Source organism: Syngnathoides biaculeatus, chromosome 15 (assembly GCF_019802595.1).
Source record: "Syngnathoides biaculeatus isolate LvHL_M chromosome 15, ASM1980259v1, whole genome shotgun sequence".
Taxonomy (NCBI): domain Eukaryota; kingdom Metazoa; phylum Chordata; class Actinopteri; order Syngnathiformes; family Syngnathidae; genus Syngnathoides; species Syngnathoides biaculeatus.
In genome coordinates, this window is record NC_084654.1 from 9,302,015 (window position 1) to 9,319,209 (window position 17,195).

The window sequence follows — 17,195 nt, forward strand, 5'->3', positions numbered from 1 at the left end:
ACCCAGCCGACTTTGAGGCCATCCGCCGTTCGGTGCAAGTCCAGGGCAGACGCCTGGTCAAGCAGGAGGCGTTGGACTTCGTCGCCGGCCTGCCGCCCTCTCAGGGTAACACAGTTGTGCTGTCTGTGGTGGACCGATTCTCCAAGATGGTTCACTTCGTGCCACTTCCGAAGATCCCGTCAGCCAAGCAGACAGCCCAACTGGTGTTGGACGAGGTCGTCTGCTACCATGGGCAACGTCTCGGACAGAGGCCCACAATTCAGCGCTAACTTCTGGAAGGAATGCTGCACCCTCATCGGCGCTTCGGCCAGTTTAACTTCGAGCCATCATCCGGAGTCTAACGGCCAAACAGACAGGGTAAATCAGGAATTAGAGACCGGACTTCGATGCTTAGCATCTAGGGACCAGAGCACGTGGAGCAAGCACCTCAAATGGGTTGAGTACGCCCACAACTCCCTACCCTCTGCCTCAACAGGTATGGCTCCACTCCACGTTGTGCACGGCTATCTTCCCTCTCTGTTTCGGTCATTGGCCGCAGACTCAGCGGTACCGTCGGCCCTGGCGGAGGTACGGCGCTGCAAACGGACCTGGGCGGCGCATGGCCAATATCTACAAGTCCGCAGCAGACCGCAAGAGGAGAGCCGCACCAGAACTCAGGGTGGGGCAGCGAGTGTGGCTCTCCACTAAGGATCTTCCACTGCGGGTGAAATCCCGCAAACTTTCTCCCAGGTTCGTTGGTCCGTTCCGATCACCAAAATCATTAACCCGGTCGCTGTATCACTTAGACTACCCAGGTCGATGAGGGTGCACCCTACGTTCCACGTTGGAAGACTACACCCGGATCGTCTTTCGCCGCTGGCTCCTCCGGCCAAATAACACCCGCCCCCCCGCATGGTGAACGCCGGGCCGGTGTACACATTACGCCGTTGCTGTCTTCCCGCCGCAGAGGAAGGGGGTTCCAGTACCTGGTGGATTGGGAGGGATACGGACCGGAGGAGCGCTATTGGATCCCCTCGCGCTTCATTGAGGACCCCTCCCTAATCGAGGATTTCTACCCGGCCCATCCAGACGCTCCTAGGCCGTTGAGGGCGGGGTACTGTCATGCTCCTGGCATCCTCCCATGGCTGGGTGTGGTCAGCCAATAAGTCGACACACACCTGCACCCTGTTTCGGCTGATTACACCCAGTACTTATAGGACACGGGGGACAACTAGTCCTCCGCCAGATCGTTGATTCCATGCCTCGTTCCCGCACTCCTGTATACCTGACCTACCATGTACCGACCCTCGCCTGTTCCCTGACCATCCTAGTAAGCCTGCCACTTCTGATACTGCTGCTTTTCCTGACTGACTCGCTGATCATTGACCACGGACCAAATAAAGGCTTTCTCTACTCTACCTGCTTGCCTCTGGAGTCGTGCATTCGGGTCCGCCCTCAAGCCCCGGTCGTGACACAATGAACAGGTAATGGAGTGAGCAACTGCAAGTACAGCAGAGGATAGGGGTGAAGGAGAGCGATGGAGAAATGAAAATCCTTTCAACTCACAGGTTTTTTTTCCTCAAGCTGTATCCATGTATAATGCATAGGACTGGGCTATCACACACACATGCGCAAACAATGCACTAACGACGCACATTCACTAACTGTGTGCCTATGTGCCAGTTACTGTCAACAGCTGGAGGTGGCTCCTGGAAGCCTTAGGCAAAATAACAGAGAACTACAGTCAGCCAGAAAGGTAGCATTGGCCTGCAGCAGAGATGTCAGATATTGACAAACAATGTAACAAACATTTCGCATGCGTGTGTGTGTTTGGAGTTGAGGTACAAATACTGCAAATTATACCAGTAAGTCAAATTTCATGTAGCAGTTTGGTGGGCAAACTTTTGGGCTCAGGGGCCGTAATGACTTTTAAAATTTGACAGGCAGGCCAAGTCAGAACCAGATGCTTAGATTTAAAAAATAGACCAAAAAAAAAAATGGCATTGTCATCTTAATACTTAAATTTATTTTTAATGGGAAGAGTGTTATTTTGTTGATCACTTTTTTTTTTCTTTGCCAGTCTATCAAATTCTAGTGTCAGTTCTGTTGTGGCAATTCTCAGAAAAGCAGCTACCAAGTGGAAGGAATATCACCGCACAACATTCTTTCTTTCTCAACTTCCACCACATGGTTCTCTGCTCTACCTTTGTCTTCTTAATCTTCCTACCCACCACCAGAGTCATCCTACACACCACCATCCTATGCTGTCAAGCTACACTCTCCCCTACCACTATTTTACAGTCAGTAACCTCCTTCAGATTACATCGTCTGCACAAAATATAATCCACTTGTGTGCTTCTACCTCCGCTCTTGCAGGTCACTATATGTTCCTCCCTCTTCTGAAAATAAGTGTTCACTACAGCCATCTCCATCCTTTTTGCGAAGTCCACCACCATCGGTCCCTCAAAGTTCCTTTCTTGGATGCCGTACTTAGCCATCACTTCTTCATCGCCCCTGTTTCCTTTACCAATATGTCCATTACAATCTGCACCAATCACAACTCTCTCTCTGTCTGGGATGCTCAGAAGTACTTCATCTAGTTCCTTCCAGTTCTCTTTCAACTCTAGGTCACATCATACCTGTGGGGCATAGCCGCTTAACACATTATACATAACACCCTCAATTTCAAATTTTAGTCTCATCACTCGATCTGATACGTTTCACCTCCAAGACATTCTTAGCCAGCTCTTCCTTTAAAATAACCCCTACTCCATTTCTCTTCCCATCTACTCTGTGGTAAAATAATTTAAACCCTGCTCCTAAACGTCGAGCCTTACTACCTTTCCACCTGCTCTCTTGGATGCACAATATATCAGCCTTTCTCCTAATCACCATGTCAACCAACTCCTGAGCTTTTCCTGTCATAGTCCCAACATTCAAAGTCCCTACACTCAGTTGTAGGCTCTGTGCATTACTCTTTTTCTTGTTAAGACGAATCCAGTTTCCTTCTCTTCGACCCAAAGTCGTTGAATTTCCACCAACGCCCAGCAGTTTAGCAGTGCCGGTGGCGGGCGTTGTTAAACCGGGCCACAACCGATCCGGTATGGGATTCTTTAGATGAACACTCATATTTGTTTGGCACAGTTTTTACACCGGATGCCCTTCCTGACACAACCCTCTGCATTTATCCGGGCTTGGGACCGGCCTACGGATTGCACTGGTTTGTGTCTCCATAGGGCTGCATTTTCAATGTCTTATGTTACACATTTATATTTATTACGGTAATGTGCGCCCCCAACCTGAACTCTATGCCCTCCCCAGGGAGCTTGGGTTTTACGATCGTTAGCATAGCATGTTTGTTGCTACTGCACCAAAGATTAGAAACGACTGCCCATGAGTTTGTTTTATCTTAAACCAAGACAAAAAATGTTGACTACAACGGCTAGTTCTGCAGCTGCTTTTAAAAGAAATGTGTCATCAGTTGTGCCGATGACACCTCCATCCCGGAAGGAGCGCCGCAGTCCGAAACAATGATAGATCGCCTCCATGGCTTCAGGTGGGTATCAAAACAACGTGAGCTCAAACTACATAATACGAACGTAATTGGCATATTAAAAAAAAAAACGGGAGAGCGCACACAATTGAAATCCCAAACTCTTGGGATTAAAAAATGTTTCCTCACAAACACCATGGATGGCATGTGGATGACATGCGGTGGGAGCAAGATGGGATGTTCAAGATGCAATGCAAGAGGCACCGGAACTGTACCAAGCCATCAATGATGAGTTCCACTGCGATGCACCAAAGGTAGCTACTATGGATGTTTTTCGGATTGGAGATAAGTCAAATGCTTCTTTTGAAGGCTTGGCCAAGGATGTGCAATATAGTTGATAAACTGCACTATGCACAAATGTTATAGGCACAAATATTCAATGCAAAAAATGTTTACATGAACCAGTGTTAATTTGTTTATATTTTTAAGACTGTAATATGTGTTATCAACAGTATTAATAAAATGTTGTGCCATCATTGAGCATTTATTCGAGTTGGTTGAGGGGTTCTGTTCTGACAATTACAGGGACCAGGACAAGCGTGTCCTGTGGCCTGCCCTGAGATTACATTACTGGTACATCAGCACATGCACAGTGATTATTATTAATGATTGCTGTATGGACAGTATTTGATAAACAATACAAGTACAAACTTAACAAAATATTAAATACAGATCATTCCTAATATTTTGAGCATATGGGTCACAGCAAATTGGTGGTGCGCATTGTACATTGGTACAATGGTAGAAGTTTTTTTTTTTTTTTAGGTCAACTTTGTGTGCATTATACTTCAGGACGCATTATCCTTGAGAAATTACAGTATATTCTGTGCGAGGAGCTGAAACATGCAGTCTGGAGAAAGCAACACCCTTTGAAACTCGAGACAACTGGAGCAGTTTATTCCTGAGTATGCCAAATTACCTGCTGAGGAGCCCAGAGGTTTTGTTGGAAGACAAAAATTTTTTGATTGCAGTGGTTGCCTTAAAAAGGTTGTGCAACAAAGTATTAAGTGTACAATCTTTGATTATTCTGGCATGTTTCATGAGGTTTTTTTTAAATAATTGTTTAACCACAATTCAAAAGCAACCTCTCATTTTCATTTTTATTTAGTCTTCCCCTGTTTAATGTGTTAAGTTCCTAAAAATACCTGTGTTAAGTGAAAACCATGCAGTAATTTTTTCTCCATTTTTTTCTTTCCATTTTGTTTTTTTGTTCAATGTATTATTTTCATTGACATTTTTTGGGGATTTTTTTTTTTTCTTTCCATTTCTTATTTTTAAGCTTTTAAAACCCTAACAACACACTATAAACTTTTCTCAGATAGGCATAAACATCTTACATTTCTCTCATTTAAACATGCTCAAAGTTTAAACCTTTGTAGATAATAAAAAGTACTGTATTTTAGATCAAAGTTTGTTTGAGGCCACAGAACACAACGCACATTAGTACGGCGTAAAAGTAACCCTGCTATACTGTAAATCCATGGTTATGGTGAGGCCGCGTAAAGTGAACCACGTTGTCGCAAGGGAGATCTCGATTAATTTTGTAAGATTAAAGTTATTTCTGTTACCACCTTGGGATTTTCTTTCATTAATAGAAGGGCACCAACAATTTTGTCTATTTTCAATGAAATGAATAGTGCTATATAAATTGATTTGATGTGTTCAATATGGGAACACTTTTTCTTTTTTCAATTTAACCTTTATTTTTCCAAGTGAGACAACTGAGAACGAATTCTTGTTTGCAATACAGACATGGCTGTACAAATGTAGAAAGAAAAATCTTAATATGAATGCATGTACTGTTAAACTCCTAATGTCTGCTTATTTGAAAGGTGGATGTTTTGTAATTCAGGTCCAGTGTCCTCCGACTTACAAAGACAAATGACATTCTTGTTTTTGTTTTCCAAATGCCAGTGACACAGGGACCACGAGAATTAAAATTTAGTACAAATAAACTTTCATCACTGTCTTTTTTTTTTTGCAGGATTGGAAAACTGTGTGTGTGCATGCGTGTGTGTGTGTGTGTGTGTGTGCGCTCTTTTTTTGTGAGTCAGAGAAAGTGGATAAGGACTAGTGGCTTTAATGCCATCTTCAGCATTGCTCTCACTGTGAGTCTCAGAGGTAAAAAAGAAATGGGCCAGCCTGTTACTGTTGACAACCACACCATTAAAACTATGTAATAGCCCACTAGTCAATCAGTGGTTCATAATACCCAGAGGAGTGTCACTTACAACTTGGACTCAGTGCCGAACCATCTTAGGGACTGTTTTGTGGAGTTCTCTTAAAAGCCACAAGCTACTTTTCATAATATATTATGCCAGTTTTGTCTTTTCGTCTCTCTGTGGTGCTGTTGTAAAAGTCCAGTCATTACCGGTGGGAGGAATGATGGCTGATGTGTGAAGTTCATATCGGTAAAGTAGGGAACCATCCTCCAGTTTAAGAGCAGTGTTCTGTCCCCTTGGTTCAAGTGTCTGAACACCAACTACACAGGCTTCAAAGTGAAAATGACCTCGGTTGGACTCACTGGCCTGGAAGTGTGTCATATAATGCCCCCCCCCCATTTGTGTAACGCTGAATCTTTATTGAAATTGCACGTAAGCTCTGTATTAAACAAAGCTGAGTGGAGCAAGTCATTTTAAGTTTGATTTGCCTGGAGGCTTTCAGCCTGTTGGGATGTTGTGTGGGCGTTCTTTTGTTCATCAAGCATTGTAATGCAAGGCCTCCCCCCCCTCCCCAATTTATCAAAGGCACATTGAACATGTGACTTTCAGCATGATTAAGATTGTAAGCTTCTTCTGCTTAAAGATGTAAAATGCAATTGTTCCACACTGCCTCATGAGCACCATCATATGGTAGCTTTTGTACACGCTAAAGCATGCGCTAGCGCACATACTAACAGTCTACCCAGTGTTTATGTGTACTTTATTAGACAAGTCACACAACATTTGGAAATGTTGGAACTCAGTGTGCACATCGGGTGCACCACATTCTAAACCACCATGTCTAATGTAGCGCCTTATGTATTTCAGAGAGAATTTAAGACCTCTCTGATTGTGAAAATACGGTTTAAAAGAAAAAAAAAACTTCCGTGAATATGCGGGCCCGCGAATGGTGGCATAATGTACTAAACAGCTATAAGTGAATGAATTCAGTGGATATCAGGAATAGAGAATTTTTCCAATATCAGTTTCCTTACTTGGTATGATCCTTCACAGACCATCAACTTAAGCTTAAATGTTGTTCCATCAATTGCCATTTTTAACTTCAAATTCAAATGTCTCAACAAACTATGTTCATCTGATTGTTCATACTCAGTGAACACAATGTCCCTACAGAAGTCAGTTAGTAAACGATATTACAGTAATACCTCATCTTTCACGGTTAATTGGGACCAGAACCACCTGCCAAAAGTGGAAAAACTGCGAAGTAGCGGGGATGTATGTTTTATGTGAGTACCAGAACATTCAAAATATGTAAAGTATTTGTACTTGCACATTTGAGACAAAAAGAGACATTTGGTTAAATGTTTAATTAGAATTAATTAACTAATTAATTTAATTAATTAGACCTTATAAATATAATATATACACAATTCTAAATTCATAATATAAATATGAATAAACCCTTATTGTATTATTACTGTGTAGTTACCATTCATCACTCAGAGCAATATTGCAATATAGCTTTTAGATGGGGAGTTGTTGTTTTTTTGTGTGTTTGTGTGAGTACCACAATGTTTAAAATATGTCAACAGTACAGTATTTAAACTTACTTGCGACAAAAACTACAACAGTACAATTTTGAAGTAAATATGTGGCACCAGGATTTGAATTTGAAATGCCACAGAAAACAGGATTTGAATTAGAAATGTTAAGTGATCACATTTTCAATAGTTGTATTCGCTGTCTAAAATTCACTGTCTGTGCCACCAGGCAGGGTTACTTCAGGTCTGAACCAAACAGCTAGCGAATCAGTTACACTTTCTTTGTATGTGACGTCACGTGACTAAGAAAGCGTAACTGCGATTGGCTGGGTATGTCATTAATTTTTGTTGACTGGTAGGTGCACACTTTTAGCAGATATTGGAGAATTGGTTGCATGATTTTGACGATATATTTTCACAATGTGCCATTTTCTTTTGATGAGTGCAAAAATATCACACTGCCACTGGTCAAAAACCACAAAAATGCATTTGACATGGTTTATTGTAAAATAATTGGTGGAAAATTCTTGATATAATATTTTATATTTACATTGATACATGATTACTGACAATACTGTTGTGTATTAATATTGCATTGCATATTAATATGCATTTTAATGTATTTTCCCATCGATAATTGCTTGTTAATATTTCACCAAATGTTTGGAATGACTCATATAGAAGCAGACTAATTTGAAGACTTTTTTGTTTTTGCATTGTGAATATTCTGCTAGACAGCAGTACCACTGTTGTGTTGACATTTGATTTGAATTTCTTTGGTCTTGACTGAACTGAAAAGTCCATAAGTCACTGTGCTGAACTGTTTTGCTCACTTTGGCTCTGCCTGATGCTTCCCTTGCAGTTCCTCTGGCTAACCTCTTTTTACTTTGCCACCCACTGCTCTTTGCCTCCATCACCCGTTTTTTTTTTTTCTCTAAGCTGCTTCCAGTGTTGAATTCTGCACTCTTTCGCTTGGCGTGCTCTTATGTGCTCTTATGTGCCAAGTAGTGTACATTCTAGATGTTTTCATTTTCCCTATTTTATACCAGCACCAAGAAACAAGTGCAAATTTATGCAACAGGGCAATGGTGTCGCCTAGCATAAAGTAGGGTGTGTATAATGTATTGTAACAGGGCTGCAGCTGCTTTGACTGTCCAGCCTGCTACTTGTTTTCAGCTTAATTTCCCAACCTAATGAAGATTCAGAAGCAGCCTACCAGCTTACAGAGTAGGCAGAAAAGAGAGCAGGTGAAGGATAGAGCTACAGTAATGTAGCAGTAAAATCAAATATAGGATTTACGGGGGGGCATAAGGGAGAGGAAAAATACTGACATGGAGAGTAGCAAAAGAGGATTTGAGATTGACACAGAAAGTTAGGGCATTTGTGAGAAAATGAAGAGTCAGGGGTTAAAAGGACAAGTAGTAGTATAAGAGAAGAAAGCACTCCCACTGCTGTCTGGTGAGGGATGAATTACCAACTGCTAAGGAATTGAGGAGTCAGTTTTCAGGAGTTAATTTTACTCCATTTTGTTTTTATTTGGTTTTGGTAGGTGACTCCACAAGTGATGGATCTGTGCAGACTAGGCTCCGCACAAAATTCATCCAGCCGTGTCTTGATGGACTTTCTATTGTGCACTGGGGAAGAGGAACCTGCCTTCCTAAAAGCTGTTCCCACAAATTTGGAAGTATTGTTGGGGGTTTTGTAGTATGTTGGTAACCAATCTTTTGCTGTAATAATAATGAACAGAATCTCAGGCATGAGGAACTGACAGCCATCACTCAGTGCAGCCTGCTAGTGTCCAACTTGTAATGTTTCAAACCAACAACCGCAAAACATGAAAACATTGTTCATCAACTGTTAGCGAAATGTTGACATTGCGTAGTGGGGGCTCAGAAGGCATGTCTGGCCATTCTCGCACATCTCTCTGGCTACGGTGCCCATTGGATTCAACTACTATCCGTCCATTCATACTTCTATCGAGTTATTGATCTGTCGATCAAGTTAATAGTAGATAAAAGCAGTTAATAAAAGGTGCTTGACACCAACCTATCATGTATCATACTATGTGATATTACTTGATGTGATTCCAATCACTTGGAGGCTTATTGTCTCACCACTCCTACAGAGTAGTAAGAACTGGCGAGCAGCAGTTGATCTGACAGGCCGTCTTTTGACAGCTCATGGCCAGGGATATGGAAAAGCTGGACAGCCGACTTCCCATACCACTCACTCACTGCAGGTAAGATTAAAACAATTGCTTGTGTTTTTGGCTTAACTGAAAAATGGCTGGTCTTAAAAATACTAGTAGATATATTTCAATCCATCCATTTTCTGTACAACTCAGCCTCTGGGGTCACGGGCGTGCTGGAGCCTTTATCAACTGTCTTCGGGCAAGAGGTGGGGTGTACCCTGAACTGGTCTCCAGCCAATCTTAAAGCCCCACTGACATGAAATGCATGATTTTTAGTATGTTTTCAATTAAAAAAAAAAAAAAAAAGGCAGCCAGCACGGACCCATCTGTTTTTTTCACCGCAAAACATGATTTTGACATATATGGCTTTTTAAAAGTCCAGCCATGAAAATCCTCTCGAGGGATTTGTTTGGGAGAAGAAGCAGAAAGTGACTTTAACAGCAGGAGCGCACACAGGCGGGCTCATGTGTTTATACTAGTTTTACCTGCTGGAAGGTAGCCCTTTGTTCGTGTTAGCCAAAATGCCGTCTCGTTGTATTGCGGAATATTGTTCGAACAGTCGGGAGGATGGATTTACTCTTCATATGATTCCAAGAGACCCGGTTCTTCATGAAAAATGGATTGCACAGGTTCAAAGGACGACAACTTCGAGGGTTCCAAATGACCGGTAGGTGTGTATAGAGCTACTAAAAAAAAAAAAAAAAAAGGATGGGCTGTGGGAGGGGGGGTTGTAATCCTCTCAAAACAACAAAAGATCCGCGTACGTAAGTCAGGGGTGCAAAATGTGTCTGTGCGCGTCCGCCGATCACGGCTTTGGCTGGGGTGGCTCATCGTGTCGCCGAGCCAGGCCGCTTTACAACGTTGTTGTCGCTCGCTGAGTGCACCATCAAACAAAGGTGAGTGCGCCATCGTCGGAGGTCGACGGCGTTGTTCATTGCCGAAGCTGTAACGTTGTCGTTGTTCGTGGCTAAGTACGCTAAATACTGTCATACTGTCAGCTACATATTGTACTGTCATACTGACGGTGGCGGCGATGAACAACCCCACCATCGATCGTGAACTCAGCTGCGGACAACGCTGTAAACTAGCCCGGCTCAGCGCCACGATGAGCCACCCCAGCTGAACCTGGGATCGGTTCGTCACGGCCGGGCTGTGATGGCTCGTTGTGCCCGGGCCAAAGGGTTGTCATTTACTCGCGGCTATATACGCTACATACTGTCATACTCTCGGGGACTCTGTTGTTAGTTAAAATTAATCTACATATTATCTAAATATGGCTCGAAACGATCACTTCCCTCGATTGTGAGATGTTCTCTTCTTCAAAAAGAGCTTCCGTGTCAGAAGGGGCGTCGGAAAAATCTGAAAATCTCTGTTGTTCCTCTGCCATAGCAGGTGCCACTACGTGTTTTCAATGGCGAATTGTCCCAGTGTGACATCTGCTGATGACGTTGCAGGCAATATGGCTACCACTTCGATGTCGAGTGAGACTTCCGCAACTTTGTGCATGGATGACACGCTCTGAGTTCATATTTATTTTTTCGTATAGACATTGAAGTGAATAATGTTATATGTATTTTTCATTACAATAACTATTTTATAGTATATATAGGGATGTCAGTGGGGCTTTAAGGGACATATAAACAAGCAATGATTCACACCTATGGGCAATTTCGTCTTCAATCTACCTAGATTGCATAGTTTTGGAACATGGGAGGAAACTGGAGTCCACACAGGCAGGGCTGGGATTTGAACCCCAATCCTCAGAAATGTGAGGACTGTAACGCAAACCTGACTGTCATTTATTGCGTATTATTTTTCAGATTTTTTTTTTTTTTGTGAGGAAGACATATCCATCCAAATGTGATTTTTTTTAAAAGGCCTATAGCATAACATCAAATTAGGTAGTATCGTAGAGGTGGAATATTGAATAATCGAATACATTTTCACTTGTGGTAGTGTCACATTTTGTAATTGCCACATTTTGCAAATAGTTTTGTTAAAAAGATACTGATGTAATAAACTGAATCATTGACCCTTGTGAGGATAAGCAGTGTAGCAAACATGACATTGCCAACGGAGGTGAAACTGACTTCCCACCACTCTGAAACTGTATTCTTCCATGCTGCCCCACGGTGGGATGGTCTTGCTGGCTCCTAAAACTAATTAACAGCCACCCTGCAGTCTGGACTCCCAAAAGGTGCCACCAATCCCAACCAACCAAAAGGCTGAGGAGACATCAAATGGCCTCTCGTTAAATCTCGATTTCCGGAACATCGACGCAAGGCACCACAAACTATCGTTGAGAGCAAGGGTCAGTAACCTTTTGGACTGAGAGAGCCGTAAATGTCAAACATTTTAAAATGTAATGTAAAAAGAAGCAATGTTGGTAATGATTTAGATTATGGTCTTAAACTTGCAATAGTTGAAATTGTAGACTTGAGCCAGCCGTGGGCATGGTGTTCCCCCCCTCCCCTTTGCTCCTCCTCCCTTTGGATCTGCTCTCAGCCTACTTAAATGCTGACTGGTTTTCTTTGAGCTTTCTCTTGCTGTTGCTCTTGCCTTGTCTTCTGGTCCGAACTGGTAGCACATCAGCTGCATGGCTGTGGGCCACCCCCAAACCTTTTTTCTTTTGTCTGGGTTCAGTCATTCCAAGAGTGAGGATAGACTTGCACATGCAAATGGAAGTAGTTGTTAATATAGGTGACATGAGCCCCAAGTCTGACTGTTTTTAGGTCCAGGTTTAACGTAAAACAAATAATGATCTTTAGAGCATTTCCACTTTTAGCAACAGTATGGTTTCATGCCTAGAAAGAGTACAACAGATGCATTATTTGCCTTGAAGATGCTAGTGGAAAATTACAGAGAAGGTCAGAAGGAGCTACATTGTGTCTTTGTGGATCTAGAGAAAGCCTATGACAGAGTACCAAGAGAGGAACTGTGGTACTGCATGCGTAAGTCTGGTGTGGCAGAGAAGTATGTTAAAATAGTACAGGACATGTATGATGGCAGCAGAACAATGGTGAGGTGTGCCTTAGGTGTGACAGAGGAATTTAAGGTAGAGGTGGGACTGCATCAGGGATCAGCTCTTAGCCCCTTCCTGTTTGCAGTGGTAATGGATAGGCTGACAGATGCGGTTAGACTGGAATCCCCTTGGACCATGATGTTTGCAGATGATATTGTGATATGCAGTGAAAGCAGGGAGCATGCAGAGGAACAATTAGAAAGATGGAGACATGCACTGGAAAGGAGAGGAATGAAGATTAGCCGAAGTAAAACAGAATATATGTGTGTGAATAAGAAAAGTGGAGGGGGACGAGTGAGGCTACAGGGAGAAGAGATGGCGAGGGTGGACAACTTCAAATATTTAGGGTCAACAATCCAGAGCAATGGTGAGTGTGGTAAGGAAGTGAAGAAACGGGTCCAAGCAGGTTGGAACAGCTGGCGAAAGGAGTCTGGTGTGTTATGTGACAGAAGAGTCTCTGCTAGGATGAAGGGCAAAGTTTACAAAACAGTGGTGAGGGCGGCCATGATGTACGGATTAGAGACCGTGGCACTGAAGAAACAACAGGAAGCAGAACTGGAGGTGGCAGAAATGAAGATGTTGAGGTTCTCGCTCGGAGTGACCAGGTTGGATAGGATTAGAAATGAGCTCATTAGAGGGACAGCCAAAGTTGGATGTTTTTCTGACAAGGTTCGAGAGAGCAGACTTTGATGGTTTGGACATGTTCAGAGCCGAGAGAGTGAGTATATTGGTGGTAGGGTGCTGAGGAAGGAGCTGCCAAGCAAAAGGGCAAGAGGAAGACCAAAGAGAAGGTTTATGGATGTGGTGAGGGAAGACATGAGGGCAGTTGGGGTTAAAGAGGAAGATGCAGGAGATAGGCTAAAATGGCAAAACATGACACGCTGTGGCGACCCCTCACGGGACAAGCTGAAAGGAAAAGAAGAAGAGCATTTCCACTTTTACATATTTCTTGCACTGAATGGTGTTTTAATTGTACTTTTATTTTCTCAGTTTTAAATGTCTGTCAGCTGTTTTTTAAATGCTTTTAATCATGTAAATCACAGTTATCATGTTTAGGAAATGTGGCATAATAAATGTGCTTTCCTTTGCTTCATTCGAAGACCATCACGTGCATTATGCGAATATTGTCTTGAGCTATCTAGTCTGCTGTAAATTTGTTAGCCTGGGTCACACTGAGATGCGCCAAGATTGATTAGGCAGAACAGTAGGGGGAAGTGTTTCATGGTAAAATGCTTTCCCCACAGTGCACTAAAATGTTGCTAACTTCTGGGAAACACCTCTTCTTATTCCTGAAGATGCCACAATATCTTTATTAATGGCGTGATGTGAATCGCTAATCGCACACAAGGTACAAATTCCATATACAGTGCAGCCACAGCAGCATTATAAAATGATGGGCTCCCTGGAATTTTCTGTGTGTTAGCTTTGAGCTAGCAATTTTTGTGTAGAAAAACAAAGAGACAAACAAAGGCTGTGATGTCCAAACTATCGATGTCTGCTCTCTCTAACTGTCCCCAACGCATCTAACTTTGGCTGTCCTTCTAAAGTGCTCTTTTGGAATCCTATCCAACATCCTCACTCCTAGAGGGAACCTCAACATCTTCAACTCTGCCACCTCCAGCTCTGCTTCCTGTTGTTTCTTCAGTGCCAGCGTCTCTAATTCGTACGTCGTGGCTCACAGCTTTTCCAACCTGTTTGGACCTGTTTTTTCACTTCTGTACCGCACTCACTATTGCTCTGAATTGTTGACCCCAAGTGTTAGAAGACATCAACCCTCGCGATCTGTCCTTACTCTTCCCCCTGCACCCCTCTCATTCACACACATATATTGTTTTACTTAGGTCAATCTTTATTCTTCTTCTTTCCAGTCCATGTCTCCATCTTTGTAATTGTTCCTCCATCTGCTCCCTGCTTTCACTGCAGATCAAAATGTCATCTGCAAACATCATGTTCCAAGGGGATTCTTGTCTAACCTCATTTGTCAGCCTATCCATTACCACTACAACCAAGGGCTCAGAGCTGATACCTGATGCAGTCCCACCTCCACCTTATATTCTTCTGTCACATCTACGGCCCACCTCACCACTGTTCTGCTGGCCTCATATATGTCCTGTACTATTCTAACATATTTCTCCACCACACCAAACGTCCGCATGCAGTACCACAGTTCCTCTCTTGGTACTCTGTCATAGGCTTTTTCTAGATCCACAAAGACACAACGTAGCTCCTTCTGACCTTCTCTGTACTTTTCCACGAGCATCCTCAAGGCAGATAATGCATCTGTGGTACTCTTTCTAGGCATGAAACCATACTGTTACTCACAGATACTGACTTCTGTCCTGAGTCTACCCTCCACTACTCTTTCCCACAACTTCATTGTGTGGCTCATCAACTTTCTTCCTCCATACTTCCCATTGCTCTGTAAATCGCCTTTGTCTTAAAAATGGGAACCATCACACTGTACTAGACAAGTGCCTACTAATTTTTGGGAAATTACCAGCATCACACAAAATCCAAAATTTGCCCTCTCTCACTCAGACAATGCATTAGACGCTTCCTTCTGTCATGAGTCGAGCTGCCGCTACTTTTTCCCATAACTTCATTGTGTGGCTCAACTTTATTCCTCTATAGTTCCCACAGTTCTCCAAATCGCTTTTGTTCTTAAAAATGGGAACTAGAACATTTCCTCCATTCCTCATGCATCTCGTTGCCCGCTAGTATTCTGTTGAAACTGTTATTCAAAAACTCCACAATCACCCCTCCAAATTGCTTTCATACCTCCACATGTTCGGTATGTCATCAGGACCTACTGCTTTTCCATTTTTCATCGTTAGTTCTTTTCTAACTTCCCCCTTACTAATGATTGCCACTTCCTGGTCCTTCACACTTGCCTCTTCAACTCTTCCTTCTCTCTCATTTTCTTCATTCATCAACATCTCTAAGTAGTCTTTCCATCTATTTAGCACAGTACTCGCACCAGTCAACACATTTACATCTCTATCCTTAATCACCCTTAGCTTTTGCACATCCTTTCCATCTCTATCCCTCTGTCTGGCCAACCTGTAGAGATCCTTTTCTCCTCCTTCTTTCGTGTCCAGCCTGGTGTACATGTGATATGCCTCATGTTTAGCCTTCGCCACCACTACCTTTTCCCTACGTCTTTATATATTCCCTTCACCTCTCCTCAGTCCTCTGTGTCACACTTTTTTGCTAACCTCTGTCCTTGTAAGACATTTTGTATTTTGGGGTTTCACCACCAAGTCTTTTTCTCCCCTTTCCTACCAGAAGACACACCAAGTACTATCCTGCCTGTCTCTCAATCACCTTGGCTATAGTAGTCCTGTCTTCCGGGAGGTTCTCAAGAGCCTGTCTCAACTCTTTCTGAATGTCTGCACAACGTTCTCCCTTTCTCAAGTTCCACCACATAGTTCTCTGGTCTACTTTTGTCTTCTTAATTTTCCTCCCCACGACCAGAGTCATTCTATACAGCACCATCCTATCCTGTCTAGCTACACTCACCCCAACTACCTTACAGTCAGTAACCTGCTTTAGATGACATCGTCTGCACAAAATGTAATCCACCTTCATGCTTCTACCTCCGGTCTTGTAGGTCACCCTATGTTCCTGCCTCTTCTGGGGGGGGAGCAGTTCACTATTGCCATTTCCATTCTTTTCGCAAAGTCCACCACCATCTGTCCCTCAAAGTTCTTTTCCTTGATGCCGTACTTACTCATGCCCCTATTTCCTTCACCAAAATGTCCATTACAATCTGCACCAGTCACAACTTTGTCTGTGTCTGGGATGCTCTGAATTACTTCATCTAGTTGTACTTTCGAGAATTTGTCTTTCAACTCTAGGTGATATCCTATTTGTAGAGTATAGCAGCTAATGGCATTATACATAACACTCTCAATTTCAAGTTTCAGCTTCAATACTCCATCGGACACGCTGTTTACCTTGGCCTCACAGTTCTGAGGACTGGAGTTCCAATCCCAGCCCCGCCTGTGTGGAGTTTGCACGTTCTCCTCGTGCCTCCATGGGTTTTCTCCGAGCACTACGGTTTCCTACCACATCACCAAAAACATGCATTAGTTGGAGACTCTAAATTGCCCAAGGTGTGATTGTGAGTGCGACTGTTGTCTGCCTTCCCTGCACTTGGCTGGCGAGCAGTTCAGGGTATAACCCGTCTCCTGCCCGATGATGGCTGGGATAGGCTCCTGCACTCCCGCGATCCTTTGGAGGATAAGCGGCTCAGAAAATTGTGGATGGATGATTTTGTTGGTACAATTTCTGTGTAAGCGATTGAACATGCCTGGAGGTAAAAGCAGCATGTTAAATTCACTTGGGTTTTATGTCTGAAATTTACCTTTGATTATTTTAAATAAAGTAGGAAAACTACACAAAAATATAATACACTATTTCACAGCACTGTATGTTATAATCACGCCTTAGGTCATTGGTGCAGTGGCCTAAAAGGCATTGTTTACAAGCCACTAGGACACATTGTTTATGGGAAACTTTTGGGAACCCATTTTCCAATATTGTTGACTGCTTCCAAATGTAAATACAGTGGTACCTCTACTTACGAACATCTCTAATAACAAAAAAATCAGGTTACGAAACGCCTCCTCGGAAAAATATTGTTTCTAGTTACAAAGCAAATTCAAGATAGAAAAGGAAAAAATAGGCATTGGATTTGTAGGTGCATGTCCACTGTGAGAGAGATAATCTAAAAAGAAAAATCGAG

General features: G+C 42.9%; 1 protein-coding gene across 2 annotated transcripts in view; it reads left to right on the forward strand.

Annotated features, from left to right (window-relative positions):
- The window catches only part of trappc12 (trafficking protein particle complex subunit 12), a 42,253-nt gene that overhangs the window by 5,367 nt on the left and 19,691 nt on the right, over positions 1–17,195 (forward strand). For both annotated transcript variants that reach the window (XM_061842804.1, XM_061842805.1), the window contains exon 4: positions 9,361–9,474. In XM_061842804.1, the coding sequence (XP_061698788.1) occupies positions 9,361–9,474 (114 nt within the window). The remainder of the gene's footprint in view (positions 1–9,360; positions 9,475–17,195) is intronic.